At 44.2% G+C, this 24,684-nt stretch overlaps 1 protein-coding gene across 1 annotated transcript in view; it reads left to right on the forward strand.

The window, feature by feature from the left end:
• PARD6G (par-6 family cell polarity regulator gamma) overlaps nucleotides 1-3,623 on the forward strand; it is a 101,248-nt gene extending 97,625 nt beyond the window's left edge. Inside the window, exon 3 of the mRNA XM_046672474.1 lies at nucleotides 912-3,623. Within this exon, the coding sequence (XP_046528430.1) occupies nucleotides 912-1,738 (827 nt within the window). The 3' untranslated portion in view covers nucleotides 1,739-3,623. The remainder of the gene's footprint in view (nucleotides 1-911) is intronic.
• Nucleotides 3,624-24,684: the final 21,061 nt, after the last annotated feature.

Raw genomic sequence — 24,684 nt, forward strand, 5'->3', positions numbered from 1 at the left:
GATATTTCCATTTTGTTCATACATCGTTTTCTGTACTTTCTCCACATCTTCCTTTACTTTTTTGAGCACTTTTAAGGCAGATCCCTGATATTTGAGGATGGAGCCCTTTTTGCCCACCCTGGCTCCCACACGCTGTGTGCAGGCTCCTCCAGGAACATGTGCACAGCTGCCTGCCGGGGAGCTGGGGTGGGGACGAGTAGCTGCTACCGTGCTAAGAGCTGAAGTTGACCACAGCTGCTGTCCACTTCTTCCCTGGAAGTTGCAAACCTTCAGCAGACCCCAGATTCCAAAATAGTTCCATCAGACAGATTCTGCCCCTGCAGTTGTCAGGTGGTAAGAGATGCCTGGTGATTCCTGCTCCACCATCTTCCCGGAATCCAGTCAGGCACTTTCAAGCCTTCCAGTCTCTCATTCCTGCCTTTCAGCCTGTCAGTCACTGGGTTGCCTGTGGGTCTGTGTGGAGATTTCTAGAGAGGCGGTTCTGCTTGAACTTAGCTTCAAGTGTTTGCCTGGTGGATACTGTTGGGCTGGCTCAGCTGATGCCGGATTGCTGTGTGCTCAGTGAAAATAGCTCATAGTTACTCCCATGTTTGTATATCATCCTGGAGGTTATTTGAGACTCTCCAAAAAAGTTAAATTTGACAGAATGAATTGATAATTCAACTCCTAGGAATGTGTGTTAGACTTACAGAGAATTAATTGAAACACATGATTTGGTTGTGGTGCTCATTGCCTCAGACTTCTGCTGGGGTCATATTGCAAATCAGAGAAGCAGTTGAGAGGTAAGCAGCAGAAAGCCAAAATTTGCCCAGATGGCCAGTCTCAGGTTCAGGGTTGCAGTGGTGTTTGACTTGTGCTTTCCCATCGCCTCTTGTGGTCCGTGCTCTGACTGTCCCCTCTGGCTGTTTCAGAAGAGGCCGAGCATGGCAGCTTCGTGGCGGGCTCCCTGTCCAGGAGGAGGAAGGCACTGGCACTCCGGGAGGATGGCCCACGCCGGCGCCCGCACCTGCACATCAGCATGCCCCATGACTTCCGCCCCGTGTCCTCCATCATTGACGTGGACATCCTCCCTGAGACACACCGCCGTGTGAGGCTGTACAGGCATGGCTGCCAGAAGCCACTGGGCTTCTATATCCGCGATGGCATGAGTGTGCGTGTGGCTCCCCAAGGGCTAGAGAAGGTGCCAGGCATCTTCATCTCTCGCATGGTGCCCGGCGGCCTCGCAGAGAGCACCGGGCTGCTGGCCGTGGATGATGAGGTCCTGGAGGTGAATGGGATCGAGGTGGCTGGGAAGACACTGGACCAGGTCACGGACATGATGATCGCCAACAGCCACAACCTCATCGTCACAGTCAAGCCGGCCAACCAGAGGAACAATGTGGTACGTGGCAGCCGCGCATCTGGCAGCTCTGGCCGGTCCTCAGACAGCACAGCCAGTCGCCACAGCCTGCCCGTGGCCCACGTCCTACAGAACTTGCACCCTGACGAGATGGAGAGTGATGAGGAGGCCGATGTCGTCCTCGAGGGCGTCCTGGAGCCCCGGCTGGTCCCCAGGCCACCACCGGGCAGCCTTGCGCGGGTCAACGGTGCCAGCCTGGCACCCGGACTGCACAGCCCTGGGCGGGAAGGCAGCGGCAGCGTCCATAGGCTGCTCAGCTCCCTACGGTCTGACCCCCGCCACAGCCTGGCCCTGCCCCCAGGAGGGGTGGAAGAGCATGGGCCAGCAGTCACCTTGTAGGGCTGGGCTCCTGGGCCGCCTCGGGAACTAGGGGCAGCTGCGAGAGCCGCGACCACAGTTAGGTGCACAGGGATTAGGTCAACTTTCTGAGGGGAAGTACTTTTTAAACTTTTATTCCAATTTTAAAATAAGAAAAATAATTGTATACTTCTCCCCGCTTTTTTATTATTTTTATTTATCCTTCCCTTTTCTCCCACAAGCCTACTCTTTATTTCCACTTATGGATAGCAAATAAAAATACTGTCTATTTTTATAGAATTTCTCCACAGAACATAAAATACACGCGCACGCACATGCACAGACACCATCTGTACTGGGCCGGGGCAGGTCCCAGCACCTTTGTAAAGCACAGAAAATACTTCACTTTTAAATTTTAAAAATACTTCATTTCTTGAAATGAGGCTTTAAAATTACCTTTTTAAAATAGTCAGATTCATGTTTTTAACGTAACCCGCGCAGAAACCCCCTGAGGTATTGGCACAGCTTCCCGGCCTCCTGCTGACGAGCACAGGTTCTGCTGATGGGGTGGACTGGTGGGGAGGCAGGCAGAGAACAGATGCCCCAGCCCTGGAGTGGGTGTGACCGGAAGGTGGGTTTCAGGTTCCGCCTTGTCCGTGGTCAGTTGGAGCAGCCAGATGGGGGCTGCGCCAGACCTCGTGGGGAAGGAGGTCGGCCGTCCTGCCCCGGGGGAGAGCCTCACGGGGGCCGCCAGCTCTCTGGGTCGGAAGGTCACATGCAGCAATGCCGTTTGTGGCCAAAAGCCAGTGTTTTCTCTCAGACAAAACTAGTCTTTTCCAGTGGATTGACCAAGGGCAGTTTTAGAACGTTTCCCGAAGAAATGGCTGAGCCACCACCGCCTCCGGACAGTCACCTGTGTGTATAGACAGTTGTGTAGGTTCTGCCATCTTTTCAAATAACAAGTCACATTGAACTTAGTGATTTTTAACACAGAGTAAATGCATTGTCACTTCCTTTTGATCTTGTAGCAATATTTACATATTTAGTAATTTTAAAAGTTTATTCATGTTTGATCCAATTAAATTTCATATGAAGTGTCCTTTCTGTTTAAATCCGACATCGAAGAGGAAACATTTGCTGACACTGTGAGAACCGAATTCCGACCCGGTAAGGCTCCGAGCCCCAGCGATGTGGCCACGCCCTGCTGGCTGGTGGCAGCGCCGTACTGAGTTCACAGCTGTCAGGCTGAGAGCATGGAAAACAGTGTATCTCAACGTGTTGATTTTTCTTGAATTCATTAAGTGAAAAGCAAATTATTTTTCTTGTTTATTGGACAGAAATAGCTTTTTTAGCGTGGTTGCAGTTTCCTGGGCCCAGGTTTGACTTTGTCACTTGTATGCCAGGGTCACTGTCTGTCTGTTCCTAAGCACAGGGAAGACCAAAGATGCCCCCTCGAGGTCTGGGGCGCCAGGACCCACGTCTGTGGGCTCCAGTGAACCACACGAGCCTCCTCTGCGGCAGGAAGTGCTTTTTCACTGACAAGTGTCTAGAACCAGAATTCTGACACAAAGTGAACATCAGGAAGGAGCTGTTCTTTTACTGAGTTATTGCTGGGTTTTGAATATTTTGGTGAATAACTGGGTCTGTCACCAAGAAGGAAAGCTGTATTTCTTACCATGTCTTAAGTTGTTAAGCAAATGTGAGTAATTTTTTTAAAGAAAAAGGAAAGAGGCTACTGAGATTTCTGTGCTGTTGTCGTAACATAGGGAGCTGAGCCGCTTGGAAGCTCCTTGAGAGCATCTTTCTACCCAGGTCCAAACTTCTGCCATTTTCTTCTTAAAAAACAAACAAAAAAACTATGTTGTATAACACATTAAAGTTTTCTTGGTTTTATATATCAAAGAATAAAATCTTTTTCTTGCTTTTAGTGATATTTTTTCAGTGTGTTCCAAATGACAGAGAGACCTTTGGTGCCAATGATGGATGTCCTGCGTTCGTCAAGTGCCTGTCAGGTGCCACATTTGTTCACTTCTCCCCCACACGTTCTCCACGAGGCAGTAGGAGTATCCCCATTGTACAGATGAGAAAATGGGCCCAAACTCAGGTTGTAAGTCATTTCAAATAACCTAATTGTAGTTGTATCTGACGGGAGTTAGATGTGTCTCGGGTCCACAAATACTACTGTACAGCTCTTCCTGAGTATACCCTGGTTTGCAAAATTGCCGTTAACACCTTATCATTCTGACATTACCAAATGTTTAACACAGGGCATCATGATCCACTCACTCATTCAGTAAACTACAAATGTTATGGGGATCGCAGCGAGCACCAGTAATTCCTGGAAGGAACAGGCGCATATAATAGGAGCTTTACAAGGTTCATCACCTTACTGGATCCTCCCGGTGACCCTGAGCCGTAGGCAACCCTTTTCCAGTTCAGAATTGGGGAAGCTGGTCGCCCTCACAGTCTGATGAGATGGCCAGTGGGTGGGTACCGAAGCGGGACTCATGTTCTAAATTAACTCACATGATGGAGTCGGAGACGCAGGTACTGGGCCGTGTGGTAGGTACACGCACCTAGCCACCGGCAGGCTGGGGGACACAGGTCTCCCCACCCTAGCCATCCCTACACCAATCCAGGGCATACAGCACTGCCCAGAGGAGCCGGCTTTCCAGCTGATGAGACTCTGCCTACGAATCAGTGAGGTTATTTAGTTCTTACAGTTTTGCACAAAGTGATCACAGACAGGGAATAGGGTCTTATGTCAAGTTGCAAAGGTATCTGAAAAACGCTGATTGTTAAAAAAAATCCAGTTTAGCTAAAATCTGAGAAGTCTTCCAACAGAAGGCCAGAAAGTTACTTTTCATCTACACCAGATGTTTTTAAAAAGCTCTGGTGCAGATATGAGCCAAATATGGTAGAAGTGTCCCCTTTTAATCCTTGCCTGAAAAGAAAGCCCCTAGAATGAATGATGACAGGCGGTTTTGTTGGAGAAAACTCCACCATAGCAGGAATTAGTACTCGGAAGTTTTTATAGCATCACTGAAAATTGGTCAGTCACAACAGTCTAAATAGTTCAACTTAAAGTGACATAATAAGGTTGAACTAGTAGCCAATTCCTAAATACACAAAAATATTTAATAGGTACTGTTTCTACTGAAAGTATGACCCTACTTAGCTGGTTTCCAACCTAACTCACCTTCCAGGAAGGTCAGCTGCTCAGCATAAGCTCAAGGACGTCCGGTTTCACACAGGCTGGAGGGCACTCCCCCATCTTGAGCCCAGATCTTGGGTTCTGTGTGTCAGAATCAGCCAGGGGCTCGGGTTCAGGAGATCTGGGAGTGGGCTTGAGAATTTTCTTTTCTAACAAGCTCCAGGTGATGTGGAAGCTGCTGGTCCAGGAACCACACTTGGAGAACCATTGGCTAACCCCTAAGAGCTGTTGCCAAGGAAGTAGGGTTTCCCTCTGAGCCTGGACGTAATGACTGAGGGACCGTCCAACAACCGTCTAGGGTTTTCCTCTAGTCTTTTTTTCACTAGTATTGAGACTGATTTAACATCAAGTAAGCTTCAATTTCCTGACGTGCAGAATGCTGTCTGTGAGTTACTCTCTATTCCCCACCACTCCTGCACCCAGCTCCTTTCTCCTCTGACATCCATTGCCTCAGTATTTCTTATCCCTGAAAACACCCCAAGTCAACATACAAATTCCTTTTCCCTCTTTCCTTTCCTCACTTATCTTGTTTTCTTCTCCTTTATCTTCATAAAAGAACTCTCGGGAACTGAGAACTTTTTTTTTCTTTTTTTTTTAAAGATTGGCACCTGATCTGACATCTGTTGCCAATCTTTTTTTTTTCCTCCTCTTCTTCTCCCCAAACCCCCCGGTATACAGTTGTATGTTCTAGCTGTGAGTGCCTCTGGTTGTGCTATGTGGGACGCCGCCTCAGCATGGCCTGATGAGTGGTGCCATGTCCATGCCCAGGATTCAAACCGGGAAACCCTGGGCCGCCAGAACAGAGCGCGCAAACTTAACCACTCGGCCACAGGGCCAGCCCCTGAGAACTTCTCATTACTGAACCACATTTCCAAGAAATGGAAAACTCTTATTACATTAATAAAAAGCACACAAAATGATTCAACAGTGGTCTCCCCAGCCCAGGAGACAAGTGCCATTTTCCACATTCCCTTCCCAGGGAGCTTTGAGAGTAAACACATTTCTTGAACGCAAGCTCACGTGCTGGGGAAGAGCTCCCGTCACACAAGTTCTACTTCTGGTGGACTGTGAGGCAACCTCTTCAACAAGACTGTGGTGTGTCGCTGGCCCTGGAAATGTGAGGGTCTGTCTCACTGCTCCAGAACCAAGTCACATCCTCCATGTGAACCCCAGGCGAGAGGGGAGAGGATCGGAACGCAGAGCCGCTCCCACAGACGCAGCGCAGGGCACTGCAGCAGCACTGCACACCTGCTGTGTCGTCAGGCCGCCATTTTGGTTTTGTGTGTTTTGTCTCCTGTACCAGCATAAACTTTATTCAAAGCTTGTTTTATTCTCTTGATCTGATGTTGAGCTATTAACTGTTTCATTTAGTGAGTATGAGCACACGAATGTTCCCGTGGACCTTATACTTTAGAAATAGATAATAACAAATGAGTACAATATGTAGTGTGTCATTTGCTGATAACTGCTGTGAAGGAAACAAAGCTAGAAGCAGGACGTTGTAAGTTTTTACCTTTACAGTCAAGAGCCACGTGACGATGTTTCAGTCCAGGACAGGCCACATGTGTGATGGTGTCCTGTGAGGTCAGTACCATGGAGTCCAGGTGTGTCGTAGACTGAACCACTAGGTGTGTTTAAGTCCCTTTGTGACGGTCACACAACAGCAACATCGCCTAAGGACGCGTTTCTCAGAACGTGTCCTGTCGTTAAGGGACACATGACTGTACTTTACAAACGAGGAAGTAACGGCCGACAGATGTTTCCAGGGTCACATGGTGATGTCAGAGCCGTAATTCACACCGCAGTTTCTGACACCCACTGCTCTTCCCACCCTGTCCCCCTGCTTCCAGACATGCAGCATTCACATACACAATCCTGGCAAAGGAAAAACACCACCCTCCAGCTTTGAATTGTTCTGGAATGAGCCGTAATCCTCCATTCTGTCTGACAGTAATGGCACAGGATGTATCATCCACCATAAGTGACCTCAAAACACAAACTGAGTGGCTGCTCATGCGTGAAGAAGCCTCAGAAACTGGAGACACCAGAGGGAACTTTCCCTGTTCTGGGCCACAGACCCACAGACGGAAACAAAATCTCTCTAAGCCCCTTCTCTTCCCTTTCCTAGGATCCTGGTTTTTGTGTCGGGAAGTACCTTGGAGAGATCATACTACAGTGCTAACCTAAGTAGGAGGTCCGGTCGTCCTTACCAGTGAGCACCGTGCCGTCCCCACCATGTCCCTCCTGCTCACGTCCAGCCCCTTCCGCCCCTCAGTCAGCAGTCAGGCCTCGGACGCACTGGCGCTGCCACCTGGCTCAGCCGTGGCAGTGAAGGTCCCAGCCTGAACAGGTGTGTAAGACCTTCCTGCACAGAAACTCCTAACTTCTCTGTGTCATGCCTAATTTGTCTCTCCCGTGGAGAAGGTTGTTCTCTGGCTGCTCGTTCTCTTTGCCCCTTCAGGTGCTGTGTGGTTTCTACTCCATCATCTCGTCCCCTTGCCAATATCCCTCTTAAAATGCAGCGTCCCAGGCTGAACTTGGCATCCTAGATGCCACACTTCTGGCTCAGAGCACAGGAAAGGCTGCACTGAGGTCGGGATTTTTAGTGCTGACGGGACAGCATACCACTGCGGCCTGCAGCACTGGGGGCTGGGAGCTGTGCGACCTTGCACATGAACCATGCAAAGCCCAATTTCCCCAGCCTGCACTGGTACAACTTTAAAGTTTTTAGACTGTAAATCTAGATTCAGGCACAAATTAAGATCAAAGAACATAAATGCATAAAAGACATACGGTAAATGAGAATGCATAGTGGGGTCCACAGGAAGCCAGAATTAGTGACACCTTACTAGACATAAAGACCAGCTTTGTCCACAGGTGGACGGTGGAGCCAGTTCCAAGTCACACGGCTCTCCACTTCCCCTGTGATGGGAGGACTGGCCGCCCAAACAAAATTGGGGCTTTGCCAGTGAAGGACTGGATCGGCCTGCTACCTGGCAGCAGTGCCACGATCATAGGTGAATGAGAACGCCCTCCGTCCCCAGCCACACGCCCACCCTTCTAGACGTTTGATGCTGAGGTGGGAGCGTGCCAGCCTCAGTTCTTGACTCCCAGGATGCTGGCTTTCATGTGGGTTCTGCTGGTGGCAGGTGGTGGCAGGTGAGAGAAAGGGGTCCAGCCTCTTCTGCATTCCCATCCTCCTCCCCTCGTGCCAGCCTCGACAGGGGCTCTGGGCATCAGCACCTGTCATGTTGTTGTGATCCACCAGCCCTCGGGATGCATGTCTCAGTCCCTTTCCTCCTTCAGGATCCCAAGCCAATGCCACCGCTGCCCCACATTGAATCTCTCCTGTGTGAAACACCTGGCATAGTTGCTGTTTTCCTAACTGGACCCTGAGTGGCACTGACATGCACTTGGGCAACCCCGGAGTGCAGGAGGAGGAGGGGGACCTGGAGGTGCGTGTGGACCCTCAGGCTTTGGGTGGGGTGGGGTGCACAGACAGAAACAGAGGACTGCCACGGGGGCTGGCAATTCAGGGAGCCCCACAGGGTGGCTCCTGCTTGGAGGGGAGGGGAGCTGATGGGCTGTGCTGCGAGCGCTGCTGGGGGAGGGCGTGCCCACCACCTGTGATGGAGGCCTGTGCTTCAGACCAGCTGTCTTTCCTCAACAGATTCTCCACTTTTATTCATAATAGCGACTCACACTGTTGAGAGCCCCCAGGTGACAGAGTGACCCGCGCTGATGTCAGCACCTCAGAGAAAGTGGGGACAGGCTGAGAAAGCCCAGTCACTCAGCTGCGTGTGGCCGACACAAACCCAGGGTGTTCTGACTCAAAGTTGACATTCCTGCCACCACACAGAACTGGCACAGATGTGGGGCCATCCAAACAGTCCCCCCCTGGCACCTGATCTCCATCGAGCCCCTGTGGGTGTCCAGGCCGGGAGCCCTGGGCACCACGAGAAGTCGGAACCACGCACAGAAGCTCACGGAAGGCATCGTCATGCTGCTCCGACGTTCTGACCACACTGCCTGTCTTTGCCCCTGTCTTCTAAAGCACCAGCCCAGACTGCCCACAAAGTGCTTCAGCGCATGCGGGTCACAGAAACAGAGCCCCAAGGAAGGAGGGCCCGTAGGTCCAGACAGGGGAGCCCTGAAACCAAACACAGTGTGGACACAAAACCCAAGGCCATGCACCACAACAGGCTGTCTCGGGGATGGGGTTTTGGACTTCTCCTTTCTAACTCTTTGAGGTTTTCAGGAAAATGCAAGCGATCAATTCTGTAGTCAGAAAAAATATAGATTCTTCCATTTTAAAAAAAGTAGTAAATGAAGCAATTGAAGGCCACAGAGATAAACCCAGGACTGCTGTGTGGCTACAGGACCGGGGGTGTCATGACACCTTGGAAATCTCTGGAAGGTTCCGGGAGACAAGGGCGTCATTTGGTTTTTTTAACCTTACTTTTTCTTCTTGTTATAAAAATTATATATGCTCATTCTGGAAAGTTTAAGCAATATCATGTATAAGGAAGCAGTAATCCCAGCAGAGAATCACTGTTCCCACTGAGGCGTTTCTGCAGAACTCGATGGATACTAGACAAGTAAGGGAGAAACCACGCAGGATTGTGCATCCTGCTTTCTCATGTAATATGTCACGACAATGTTCCCATGGCAACAAAAATTCTTCCAGAACAGTATGTTTAATAGCTGCAAAATATGGATATACCTAAACTGAGTTTCCATTTTCCTGATAGTGGGTTAGTTTTCATATTACAAAAAGTACAGAAGCTTTATACATACATCTTGGCTTAGGTTTCTGATATTTCCTTAGGACAGATTCCTAGAAATGAAATCACTGAATCAAAGGACATGAACATTTTGAAGTTCTTTTTTTCTTTTGAAACAACTTTATGGAAAAGTTGCAAGTATAGCAAAAAAGCTGAGGAGTCAGCCACCAAACTGATGCCCTAGGAACCCTGGTTTCAATTTCCTCCTAAGGAGGACATTCTCCTAGAGAGCCCAGCACAGCTGCCAAGATCTGGGACTGGGAGGGGGTGGTTCAGGACTGCGACATGGAGGGTCCCGAACTCACCTCCTCCCACAGACTCACGGAATCTACAGGAAGACCTGGAAACTAGCTGAGCAGCCGCTTCATCCTGACAAACGAGAAGAGGCCCCATCGCAGCAGGTAGGAGAGGCCGAGGCGGTCTCGCCAAGACCCCGCCCAAGCGCGGTGACCTGCAGTAAGGAGGGAAGTCGCACACCCGGGGCTCCTCCCCAGGGAGCAAGCTCTCTTAACCCACATCAGCCACCCCACCCACCTTTCAAGGCCTGCACCTGAGAGACAAACCCCCAAAACATTGGGCTTTGAAAACCAACAGGGCTCATGTCCACAAGCCCCAAAGGGCTGCAGCAAACTGAGAAAGGCCTCTTAAAGGCTTGCGTGCAGATGCACTGCCCCAGGGCCCAGTGCAGAGCAGCCGCTGGAAAGTGCCCAGACTATATTTGAAGGAGATTCATTTGCTAACCTTAAATCATCAGCCTGAGGGGCCAGGCCTGTTGGGATTCTCTCTGGGACAGGGGCACTGGCAGGCGCCACTTTGGCACACTCTCTCTGCCTCGCTAAAGCTGGCAAGTGCCTCCATTTTTGGATTTTTTTCTTCTTCCTCAGAGGGTGAAGATATGGATCTTCACGTGTTCCCTCTGCTGTGCTCCACAGCACCAGCGTGTCTCACAGGGGAGCTTTTACACACAGCTGGTGCCCTGTGTTTTGTGGCTGCTGCCCAGGGGACACCCCTTGACCCCCTGGCTCTCACAGCTTGGGGGCTTGCGTTCCTGGGTCCCACGGGGCTGTCAGAGATAGCTCTGACAGAGAGAGAGCTCTTGTCAGACCATGATCCCCAGGGCACTGCCCAGGCAGCAGGCTGAAACACAGCTCAGTCTTTCTGAGGAGAGGGCCTGTGTGCTTGCTGGGGGCTCTGGTGTGAGGGGCAGGCATCTGTCTGGCACACAGCTAGAGACCTACAGAGGGGCTCTCAAGGAACATAAGCCAGGGGCACCATGGTTGTCCTCTCCCTTGGCCTCACCACAGCTCACCAGTGCCTCCCAGATAACAGTTTATGCACCTGTCTGGGGCCCTGATGTTTACGACTGTTGCGCAAGGGACATCGCCAGGTCACCACATCTGGTGGCCAGCAGGGCTTATGCCTGCAATCTTGCAGGGCTGTATCTACTTGCATACTTTAAAAGCTGCTGCCTGAGGATCTGGTTTCAAATCAGCCTGAATGTAGGTGCTGATTGACTGAGATCTTCCCCTTTGGGACATTGACAGGTCTTGGCAAACCCTCAACAACTGGAGCTATTAAAATAAGTGGCTTGGACAATCACAAAGGTTTGCGAGACCACCAAGTGCTAGGGCAGGGCTGAACGACAGGGTTCGTCTCCTACACAGGGCTGCTCCTTCAAGAGTGGGAGAGGTGGCTGCTTCACCCAATGCATAGAAACAGACAAGGTGGTCCAGCAAAATGAGAAAGCAAAGGAATATGTTCCGAATGAAATAACAAGACAAAGCCTCAGGAAAAACCTTAGTGAAATAGAGATAAGTAATTTACCTGATAAAGAATTCAAAGTCAGGGCTGGCGCCATGGCCGAGTGGTTAAGTGCACGCACTCCGCTTTAGCAACCCAAGGTTTCATGGGTTCAGATCCTGGGCACAGACCTAGCACTGCTCATCAAGCCATGCTGAGGTGGCGTCCCACATAGCAGAGCTAGAAGGACCTACAACTAGAATATACAACTATGTACTGGGGGGCTTTGGGGAGAAGAAGAAGGAAAAAAGAAGATTGGCAACATGTTAGCTCAGGTGCCAATCTTTAAAAAAAAAAAATTCAAAGTAATGCTCATAAAGATGCTCACTGAACTCAGGAGAAGAATGGATGACCACAATGAGAATTTCAACAAAGAGATAAAAAATTTAAGAAAGTACCAAATAGAAGTCACAGAGCAGAGGAATATAATCACTGAACTGAACAAAAACACTAGAGGGTTTCAACAACAGACCAGATGAAGCATAAGAAAGGGTCAGTGAACTTGAAGACAGGGCAGTGGAACAGACCCAATCAGAGGATCAAAAAGAAAAATGAAAAAATGTGAAGATACCTAAAGAGACTTATAGGACAACATCAAATAGACCAACATTCACATTATAGCGGTCCCAGAAGGTGAAAAGAGGGAGAAAGAGGCAGAAAACTTATCTAAAGAAATAACGGCTGAAAACTTCCCTGACCTAAGGAAGGAAACAGACATCCAGATCCAGGAAACCAGAGAGTGCCAAATAAGATGAACCCAAAGAGACCCACACCAAGACACATTATAATGAAAATGTCAAAAGTTAAAGACTAAGAGAAAATCTTAATAGCGGCAAAAGAAAAGCAACTTGTTATGTACAAAGGAACCCCCAAAAAACTAGCAGCAGATTTTTCAGCAGAAATTCTCCAGGCCAGAAGGAGTGGCATAATATATTCAAAGTGCTGAAAGAAAAAGCTTTCAACAAAGAATACTCTATCCAGCAAGGTTATCATTCAGAATCGAAGGAGTGATAAAGAGTTTTCCAGACGAGCAAAGCTAAAGGAATTCATCACCACTAGACCAACCTAACAAGAAATGTTAAAGCAACTTCTATAAGCTGAAAAGAAAGAGTGCTAATTAGTAACAAGAAAACATATGAAAGTATAAATTTCCCTGGTGAAAGTAAATATATAGGAAAGGTAGTGGATTAATCACTTACAAAGCTAGTATGAAGGTTAAAAGACAAAAGTAGTAAAAAGAACTATAACTACAATAACTAGTTAAGGGATACACAAGATAAAAAGATGTAAAAGGTGACATCAAAAACATAAAATGTGGGGAAAGGGAGTAAAAATGTAGAGCTTTAGAATGTGATCAAACTTAAGTTGTTATCAACTTAAAATATTGACTATTATAAATATAGGTTGTTATATGTATGCCTCATGGTACCACCAAGCAAAAACCTGTAGAAGATAGACAAAAGATAGTGAGAAAGGAATCTAAGCATAACACTAAAGAAAGTCATCAAGACACAAAGGAAGAAAAAGAACAAAGGGAAGCTACAAAACAGCCAGAAAGCAATTAACAAAGTGGCAATAAGTGCATACTGTCAACAATTACTTTAATTGTAATGGACTAAATGCTCCAATCAAAAGACATAGAGTGGAAAACGGATTAAAAAAACCAAGAGCCATCTATAGATGCCTACAAGAGACTCACCTTGAGAGATAAGGACACACACAGACTGAAAGTGAAGGGATGGAAAAAGATGTTTCATGCAAATGGAAACCAAAGGAAGGCTGGGGTAGCTACACTTATATCAGACAAAATGCACTGTAAAACAAAGACTGTAATAAAAGACAAAGAAGGGCATTATATAATGGTAAAGGAGTTAATCTAACAAGAAGATAGAATGTTTGTGAATATTTATGCACCTAACATAGGAGCCCCTAAATACATAAAGCAAATATTAACAGGCCTAAAAGAGAAATAGACAGTAATATAATAATAGTAGGGGAATTTAACATCCCACTTAAATCAATGGATAGATAATCCAGACAGATAATCAATAAGGAAACATCAGCCTTAAATGACACATTAGACCAGACGGACTTAATAGATATATACAGAACATTCCATCTAAAAGCAGCAGAATACACATTCTTGTCAAGTGCACATGCAACATTCTCGAAGATAGATCATATGTTAGGCCACAAAACAAGTCTTAATAAACTTAATAAAGATTGAAATCATATTAAGGGTCTTTTTCAACCACAATGGTATGAGACTGGAAGTCAATTATAAAAATAAACCTGGAAAATTCACAAATATGTGGAGATTGAACAACATGCTACTGAATAACCAGTGGGTCCCTAAAGAAATCAAAGGAGAAATCAAAAAATACCCTTGAGACAAATGAAAATGGAAATACAACATACCAAACTTTATGGGATGCAGCAAAAGCAATTCTAAGAGGGACGTTCATAGTGATAAATGCATACTTCAGGAAATAAGAAAAAATATCAAATAAACAACCTAACTTTACACCTAAAGGAACTAGAAAAAGAAAAGCAAATGAAGCCCAAAGTTAGTAGAAAGAAGGGAATAACATAGATCAGAACAGAAATAAATGAAGTAGAGACTACAAAGACAATAGAAAAGATCAATGAAACTAAGAGCTGGGGGCCGGCCCGGTGGTGCAGTGGTTAAGTGCACATGTTCTGCTTCTCAGCAGCCCAGAGTTCACTGCTTCAGATCCCAGGTGCAGACATGGCCCGCTTGGCAAAAGCCATGCTGTGGTAGGCGTCCCACGTATAAAGTAGAGGAAGATGAGCATGGATGTTAGCTCAGGGCCAGTCTTCCTCAGCAAAAAGAGGAGGATTGGCAGTAGTTAGCTCAGAGCTAATCTTCCTCAAAAAATAAAAAATAAAATAAAATCAAAAAAAGAAATTAAGAGCTGGTTTTTTGAAAAGATAAACAAAATTGACAAACTAGACTCACCAAGAAAAAAAGAGACAGGGCTTAAATAAATAAAATCAGAAATAAAAGAGGAGACATTACAACTGATAACCACAGAACTATAAAAGGTCATAAGAGACTACTATGAAGAATTATACACCAACAAATTGGACAACCTAGAAAAAATGAATAAATTCCTAGAAACATACAATCTCCCAAGACCGAATCATGAAGAAATAGAAAATCTGAATAGAACAATTACTGGTAAGGAGATTGAATCAGTAACGAAAAACCTTCCAACAAAAAGTCCAGGACCAGATGGCTTCCCTGGTGAATTCTACCAAAACATTTAAAGAAGAATTAGTACCAATCCTTCTCAAACTCTCTCAAAAACTAGAAGAGGAGGGAACACTTCCAAACTCCTTCTCAAACTCTCTCAAAAACTAGAAGAGGAGGGAACACTTCCAAACTCATTTCACTCATTTCAGCATTATCTCAATACCAAAACTAGACAAGGAAACCACAAGAAAAGAAAATGACAGGCCAATATCCCTGATGAACATAGATGCAAAAATCCTCACCAAAATATTAGCAAATCAAATCAACAATTGGATTATTGAATTAAATGATACATTAAAAGGATCGCCATGATCAAGTGGGTTTTATTCCAGAGATGCAAGGATAGTTCAACATCTGCAAATCAATCCATCTTATACACCACATTAACAAAATGAAGGATAAAAATCATACTATCATCTTAGTAGATGCAGAAAAAGCATTTAATAAAATTCAACATTCATTTATGATGAAAACTCTCAACAAAGTGGGTATGAGGGAATGTACCTCAACATAATAAAGTCCACATATGACAAGTCCACAGCTAACATCACATTCAATGGTGAAAAATTGAAAGCTTTTCCTGTAAGATAGGAACAAGACAAGGATGTCCATTCTTGCCACTTTTATTCAGCATAGTATTGGAAGTCCTGGTCAGAGCCAATAGGCAAGAAAAAGAAATAAAAGGCAGCCAAATTGGAAAGAAAGAAGTAAAACTGTCACTATTTGCAGATGACATGATATTATATGTAGAAAACCCCTAAGGCACCACAAACTGATAGAACTAACAAATGAATTCAGTAAAGTTTCAGGATGCAAAATCAATATAAAAAAATGTTTCACTTTTATACACTAATAACAAACTATTGGAGAAATTAAGAAAACAATCCCATTTACAACTGCATCAAAAAGAATACAATACCTAGGAGTAAATTTAACCAAGGAGGTGAAACACCTGTACACTGAAAACTATAAGACATTGATGAAAGAAATTGAAGAAGACACAAATAAATGGAAAGATAGTTCATGCTCATGGATTGGAAAAATTAATATTGTTAAAATGCCCATACTACTCAAAGCAATCTACAGAATCAGTACAATTCCTATCAATAGTCTAATGGCATTTTTCAGAGAAACAGAACAAACAATCCTAAAATTTGTGCAGAACTACAAAAGACACCAAATAGCCAGAGCAATCTTGAGAAGACCAAAGCTGGAGGCATCACGCTATCTGGTTTCAAACTATTACAAAGATACAGTAATCAAAAGAGTATGGTTTTGGCATAGAGACAGACACATAGACCAATGGAACAGAATAGAGAGCCCTGAAATAAATCTATGCATATATAGTCAACTAATTTATGACAAAGGAGCCAAGAATATACAGTAGGGAAAGGAAAGTCTCTTCAATAACTGGTGTTGGGAAAAGTGGACAGCAAAATGCAAAAGAATGAAATTAGACTACTGTCTTACACCATACACAAAAATTAACCAAGTGGATTAAAGGCTTGAGTGTAAGACCTGAAACCATAAAACTCCTAGACGGTAAGATCCTTGACAATGGTCTTGGTGATGAGTTTTTGGATCTCACTTCAAAAGCAAAGGCAACAAAAGCAAAAATAAGTGGGACTAAAGCTCTGCACAGCTAAGGAAATCAACAAAATGAAAAGGCAACCTACCAAATGGGAGAAAATATTTGCAAGTCATATATTTGATAAGGGGTTCATATCCAAAATATATAAAAAGCTCATACAACTCAATAGCAAAAAATAAACCAATTAAAACTTGGGCAGAAGATCTGAATAGATATTTTTCCAAAGAAGACATACAAATGGCCAACAGGTACATGAAAATATGCTCTACATCACTAATCATCAGGAAAATGCAAATCAAAATCACAATGAGATATCACCTCATACCTTTTAGAATGGCTATTATCAAAAAGACAAGAAATAACAAGTGCTGATGAGGATGTGGAGAAAAGGGAAGCCTCGTGCACTGTTGTTTGGAATGTAAACTTGTGCAGCCACTATGGAAAACAGTATGGAGCTTCCTCAAAAAATTAAGAATAGAACTACCATATGATCCAGCAATTCCACTTCTGGGCATTTATCTGAAGAAAATGAAAACAGTAATTCAAAAAGATATATACACCCCTATGTAGATTGCAGCATTATTTACAATAGCCAAGACATAGAAACAACTTAAGTGTCCATTGATGGATGAATGGATAAAGAAAATGTGGCATATATATATATACAATAGAATACTATTCGGCCATAAAAATGAATGAAATCTTGTCATTTGCAACAACACAGATGGACATTGAAGGCATTATGTTAAGTGAAATAAGTCAAAAAGAGAAAGGCAAATGCCATGTGATCTCAGTTATAAGTGGAATTAAACATAACAAAACCTGAGGCTGGCCCCATGGTGTAGTGGTTAAGTTTGTGTGCTCCGCTTCAGTGACCCGGGGTTCGCTGGTTCAGATCCCAGGCAAAGACCTACACACAGCTTATCAAGCCATGTTGTGGCGGGCCTCCCAGATATAGAAAGATGGGCAACAATCTTCCTCAGCAAAAAGAGGAGGATTCGAGGCAGATGTTAGCTCAGGGCTAATCTTCCTCAAGAAAAAAAAAAAAACACCAAGGTCGTAGATACAGAGAAGAGATTGGTGGTTGCCAGAGGCAGGGACTGGGGGGGTGGGGAAAAATGGGTGAAGGTGGTCAAAGGTGCAAACTTCCAAGTATGAAGTAAATGAGTCCTGGAGTGTCATGTGCAGCACGGTGACCACAGTTAATGATACTGTGCTGCACATTTGATGGTTGCTAAGAGATTACATCTTAAAAGTCCTCATCAAAAGAAAAAAAAAATTGTGACTATGAATGGTGATAGATTTTAACTACACTTATTGTGGTGATCATTTTGCAATATATATAAATATCAAATCACTATGTTGTACACCTGAAACTAAGATAATGTTATATGTCAATTATACCTCAATAAAATAAAAAATAAGTGAGAGCCCAGATATCCTGGCTCCTAGCACTGGATTTTTTCTACTTTTATTATTATAAAATCCCCTATGGTGACAAAAAGAATGCAGAAGTTAACATTATGTTACTACTGCCTGATCTTTCACCTCATTCCTGCTTTGCCAGCTGCCTCAATAATGCCCTTTATGGTAAAAGGACCAGTTCAGAATCACTCGTTGCAGTTAGTTGTCTTCAGTATCCTTCAGTCTGGAACAGTTCCTCAGTCTTTCCTTGATTTTCATGTCCTTGACACCTCCGAAGGTTACAGGCTAGTTATCTTGTAATTCGGTTTTGTCTGAGGATAGCTCAGGTGACATCCCCTTGGCAAGAACAATCGCAGAAGCAATGGCATCTTCTTCATACATTCTAACAGGCGGCACACCATTTTGATCTGTCCCATTACTGATGATGTCCACTCACTGACCACTTCATCAAGGTGGCATCTGCGGGCCTCCCAAGCTTTTCTCTCCTTAGTAATATGAAGTATTTTGTAGGGATGTATTTTGAGACTATAGAAATATCGCATTCCTCATCAAATTTTCAAGTCATTGATATCTGTATAAACCCATGGATTCCTATATCATTCAATGAGTTACAATCCATTACATCATTATTTATTTTGATGTCCAAATGTCCCATATTTGGCTAGTGGGAGTCTCTTAAAGCTGGTTTGCATATCTTTTTCACATTCCCCCATCATTCTTCGAAGCACATTCTCACTTTCTGGTTCAACAAGATGTTTCATGTTTATACTTTTCCTGCCTCAGACCTAAAGTAAGGCTTTTCTTCAAGAAGCTCTGATTCCCTTCTGTGGAGAATTGTGTTTAGAAGCCAAGATCTGGGTCCTAGGTATGCTCACTGCTCCTGGTGCCACTGCTCCCAGGGACAGAACGGGGGTTACATGCATGTGTGCAGTAATAACACACGTGTACATGTGCAGGAAAGAGTCAGCTCCCAGGGCACAGGGCAGGTCACGCTCTCAGTCTGTGGCACTGTGACATCAGCGCACATGGGGATCAGGTTGAGATGCGAGCACAGGGCAGGTCGCACTCTCAGTCTGTGGCACTGTGACACCGGCGCACGTGGGGATCAGGTGGAGATGCGAGCACAGGGCAGGTCGCGCTCTCAGTCTGTGGCACTGTGACACCAGCGCACGTGGGGATCAGGTGGAGATGCGAGCACAGGGCAGATCATGCTCTCAGTCTCTGGCACTGTGACACCAGCGCACGTGGGGATCTGGTGAAGAGACCCGACAAGGGGACTGACACAATAAAGGACCAACGACGTCACACTCACTGTTGTCTCCATTGATGGACTGATTCATTTGAGCTCTTTTCATCCAACATTAATGCCTGTTTCTGACAAATTTCAGAAACCTACCATATGTAATATAGTAATGAAGACCACATTTATTCAGAATTATGTAGTCGGAATCACTTATTCTAGCTCCCCTTTTATGCTTAGATTTTAGATTTGCTGAGACTGCACATCTTGTAAATGAAAGCGTACCACACACTTACCCTAAAGCCACAGAAATGAGGCAAACTTGAGGTGTGTAATGCATTCTGAAAGATTCCAATGAACTCAAGTTGATACAAATAAACTCACAAGGAATGTGTTCAACAGTTGAAGCACTTTGTCTTGTCTTATTGGGTCTTAAGCTTCCCTTTGTATTTTTATTAGCATCTTTCTACTACTGGACACCTCATCTAAATCGATATAAGCTTTGATACGCAGACAGATGTATATAGCACATACCCAGAGACATTTGGTCCAAAGATACTTTACTGCTTTAGGCAGGTCTGCAGTATCTTCCCTATAGTGGAATACTTATAAAATATGTTGCTGACAATCTTAGCATATGCACACAAATAGTGTTTTAACAGGGAACAAACCCTACTGGAAGAATATAACATTACCAAATGCAGGTAGCAGCTTAATTTTTTTAATATATGAATATTAAATTTTAAATCAAAGAAAATTAATCATTCACTGTCTTCCTGGTGGTCTCTCCTGCACATCGCTTATCCTCAAAGGCAAAGGTACCTGACTATTGAGGATGCATAGAAAGGTGTAAGGAAAGAAAATCTCTCAAGACTTTTATGCTAACCTAAGTAGTTTGAGTTATGCAACCAAGAGATCTGGACTGAGGTAGACCTCATATTAGAAAGCAAAAAGACTGGTATGGTCACCCTTGAAAATATACTGTGCTCTAAACTCTTTGAATCTGCCTATCCAGTCGTTTTTTGCAGCCGCTTTGGCAGCCCTGTGGGACAGCAAGGTACAGACACCAACTAATCCACCCCTAGGCAGGTCGCTGCGAGGAAGCAGGTGATCAGCCACTCGGGAATGGCAAAGACCCCATTCCTAGTGCATGGAAGAAACGTGTGATGCTATTGAGACCATTTCTTGTGAAACAGAAGGAACCACCTCCCCCTGCCATTTTGTAAACAGAAAAGCAGGATTGTGGGCCAGGAGCTTGGTGTAGATTCTCAGATGCCACAGAGCAAGTTAAACAGTTCAGATTCAGAACTTATTAAGTATTGAGAAACTCGATTGGGGATATTGTTTAAATTATACCAAGTCCCTCAGACATTATGGATAAGTATTTTGATCCAGGAAACAAGATACATTTCATTTGAACAACAGTGTGCAGTTCTAAACATATATTTAAGGGTTTGTTGCTAAGTGGAACTCAGATAAGAATGTATAGACACAGTAATGTCCCTAGACAATCTAACTTCATTACTGAATAGATCTCATACTGAATTCACCAAGTCTTTCATTTTCGTTTTTAAACTATTGTGTTGATACCATGTTTAACATTTCAGTAGCAACACATCTATTTTTAGTAACTCAACTTTTCCCTTCAGTCATCAAGTCAGTGAACACAGAATGTTATGTAGAAGCCAAAACATTGACAATGCCAATAGCTAGAATATGGCTAGAAAACTTTACTGGGTTGAATTTATCCTTAAGGGTGCTAGGCTGACATATGTGTCACATCACAAGAGTGTTCATGTGAGGACTGAACGTGGTTGAAAGGCCTTGTTAGTACTGGAGTCCTGCGACTAGAGTGGCAGGGCTGAACTGGGGCTTCCCCAGTGCGTTTCAAAAGTTCCTGCATCAGTTACCGTGCCCTCCTTCTTTTGTGTAAGTTTGAAAGCACATATAAAATGTAGACAAAATTAGTTTTTAAAAATAACCCAAAATTACCCTCCCTGAAAAATCCATAATTTCTTTAAAATGATCTCCTAGGAATTTCCCATTGTTTTCAGAAGACATCTTCCACAAGACAACAGCAAACCATGGATGAATCTCCCGTCCTTTTAGAACCAGTGTAATGAGTTCTCCTTGTAACAAGAAGACCTTACATCGAACTCGGCATGAAAACTCTTCCCAGCATTTGTGGGACGCAGTCTGAGTTTGATCTCACATTCACATCCACGTCTGACGTTGTTCTGTGGGCTTTTCAGTTTATCTTCAGCTGTCTTCTCAGTCTCGTTATTTCATGCTCGATGTCGGATCTTCTCTGTCTTCAGTCTTCCAGTTCTGATCGCTGCTTGGTAGGGAGTTGGGGAAGCAAAACGAATCAACTTATCTGTAAACTTTGGCAAAAGTGTTGTTTTTGTGGATTGTACAACTCAACTAATAGTATTATCTTTTCAAAATATATCTATATATCTATACAGAAAAATTATCTTAAGAAAAACTACTGAACCATTAAAGCTTTATTATTCATTGCTGTTATTCAGTTTTCTCTAGCTTACTTTTAGGTAAATAATAAATGATTTAACATTATATTAAACTTTCCATAGCATGAATTGTAAACCGTAAGAAACTAACCTCTGAGAAACTATATTCATTCATGACAACTAATTCTGAATTTGTATCTGAAAGTATGACCACACAGTCTGTTTATTCACAGTAAACAGTTTGTCTATATGGTTGCTGAAGTTTGGTTTATAATTTAAATATTAATAAAATTTTAAATTTTTATTGGAAAAGCTTCCCTTCTGACAAGGACTTTACATATTTTTTTTGTTTAAAAATAAACAATCGTATTGCTCATGATTTTATGAACGGAATAAAGAAAAGTGGTTTGGGGGCAGCTTCTTTAAAAGGCTGTGAAAAACTAACCTTAGCTACTACTGGGTAGCATTATATGTACTTTTCCTCTCAAGTTGTGTAGCTGGATCATTTGCGTGAATGACTTTTATTACTATTTGTTTTCAACATGACAATACGGTGGACTTAAAGATCCCTGTGAGATACAACCGAGTTTTATTTTTATTTTACTCTATCCTATAGGCTGTCCCTCCCAGACAGCAGACCCCAAACAAGCACACAGTTTAGGCTGTTTTCATGGCTCATTATCACAGGTCTTCGAGGCTGACGGTACATGTAAAGTCTCACTCTGGCTGCATATTCTGAAAAGTCTGAGAATGTAATCTAGACTTTAACTTTCGTGGACATTTACACTTTTTACTCCGATGGCTCATGGATCACAAATTAAGAAACTCCTGAGCCTAGAATCTGAAAGAAGTGACGACGGGGTACTGCTCTAAGCAGCATGTTCTTATGGTGCATTCACTGCACGGAATGTGAAAGTTTCCCGATATAATGTCTTTATTGCTAAAATTATTTTCAAACTTATAACTTTAAAGATTAAGTAGTAATTTGGACAAAGTATCAAAAATGAGAAAAATTCTAAAGCTGAGATTTAACAACTGCCTATCTTCCAGAAGTGTACGTCAGCAAGTGTGCCCCGAAGAGCAGCTTTCCACCGAGGAAGGCAGGAGGGCTAGAAACAGGCTCTCGCCACCAGGGAAAGGGAATTGATTTCAGAACATTAAAATTATAGTAACCGGTGAGAGAATGGAATTTGGCTTCAGTTTTTAAAGCTAAAAAGTCTCCTCTCTGCATATCATGGCTGGAGTTTTTACTCCTTAGTTGATGGAAGTTCAGCAGGGACTCTCTTCTTCATCTGTAAAATGCAGTTAAGACTTACACCATACGGTTATTATGGGTCAAAGTGGGGTATTACATGAATAGAGGCGATACATCAACTAAGAGCATGAAGCCGGGCCTCCCAGTTGTCATCCCAGCTCTCTCCACCCTGTAGCTCCCTACCTTGGACAGTTTATTTAACCTCTCCGTGCCTCAGTTTCCTTATATGTAAAATGGGATACTACCATTTACTTTGTAGGATTGTTGTGAACGTTAAAATGCTATCATCACTCTTCTAACAGTGCAGAGATCACAGTAAGGAATACATAGGACATTATTATTACTACTCAGCCTATTTCCTAGCAATAGTAAACAGTTGATCAATGTTTATTATTTACTAGGACGGCTTGCCTAAAAACTAATGTAAAAACTAGGTTAGCGTTTTGGGGCTGTTTTCTTCTTTTCTTTCCTTAGTCAGCGTTATCTGTTGCTTTGTTCAGCGAACTGTTAAGAAATACAGAACTGCACAATCATCATCAGGTTAACAGAGTTAACAGGAGGGGGACACCCCGCCCCGCCGTGCACCCCTGGGGCTCGTGGCAGGAACGTGACTGCTGCTGCAGAGAACGCTCACCCACTGCAGGCCGAGCCTGGGTTGCTAGCTCTGAAAGCAAGGGAGATGGAACGAAAGGATAGTGTGTGCCCGACACCGAAAAGGTGGCAGAAGGCGTTGCAGGAGCCACAGCCCTTTCCTACTAACTACATGCACCAGTGGTTCCCGGAAGAGCTCCAGAAAAACATCTGTGCCCACAAATACCAGTCCAGGGTGGCGATACGGCAGCTGTGCCGTCTGTGCTGTTGTGGTTATCTGGTGCTATGTGGACCAGCGAGGGTCCTTCACTGACTGGCTGTTTTGTTTGATCTTGATGGAGGTGAAGGAGGAAGGGAGGGTGAACCTGGTAGGCTGATTTGAAGAGCACCCACCTGTCAGCACTGACACCATCTATGCCATGCCAGCCTCACGCTCTTGGGCCACATCTTCGACTGTGGTGCCAATGCTGCTTCTGTATCCAGCACACCATCCTTGAACATGGGCATCTCCACTTCTGTCTGCCTGGCTTCACCCCTGCCCGGGTCTCCATGCCTTCATCATGGTGACGTCTGCCATCCAGACGTCTGCCCTGTGGCCACATTACAGAAGTAACTGAAGGCATCCTCCCGCGCTGTGTGGGATTCACACTCGGGAGGCTGCTGTCCTTAGTGCTGTGGGGCCACACTTTGCTGGCTGCCGTCTCCTGTCTCTGCCCTTTCCACCTCACTCGCCTGCAGATTTTAAAGAAAACATTCCTGGGCCTTAGGACGAGGCTGAAATCAAAGACAGCTTGTCCAGGTCCCTCAACTAAGTTAGAGACCTCCATTCTGTTAAGGCAAGCTGACAGACTGGCTCCCAAGTCGTGTAAGATCTGAAGTCAGAGTTCCACTGTGGAAACAGCACGATGCGGGTGGGAGAAGTGCAATCAAAAGAAAAAGTTACCAAAGGCTTGGGTAGTGAAGGGGCTTCTCATTTTTGTTATTTTGTGGATGAAAAGTTTTGGGGCCCCTCTTGAATTATTGCCTGTCATTTATTATTCGCTGCAACAAATGAAATGTGGTTTCTATTTGCCAAACAGAAGGGTAACAGAATTCAAGAAGCTAAAATAGTACAATACATTTTGTTTTTAACTGAAATTTCAATTAGACTTCAAATACGTAACATTTTTAAAGTTGAAGCTACATTGCTAAAAAAATTTTTAAAGTATACGTTTTGTAACCATCATATAAAAAAAAGAACTGCCTCCATCTCTCTCAATTTCTAATCATCTTTTAGACATCAGTTTAAAAAGCCCCCACCACTAAACTATTCATCTATGGTCTAGCTTTTTATTTTCAAA

Source organism: Equus quagga, chromosome 9 (genome assembly GCF_021613505.1).
Source record: "Equus quagga isolate Etosha38 chromosome 9, UCLA_HA_Equagga_1.0, whole genome shotgun sequence".
NCBI classification, from domain to species: Eukaryota; Metazoa; Chordata; class Mammalia; order Perissodactyla; family Equidae; genus Equus; species Equus quagga.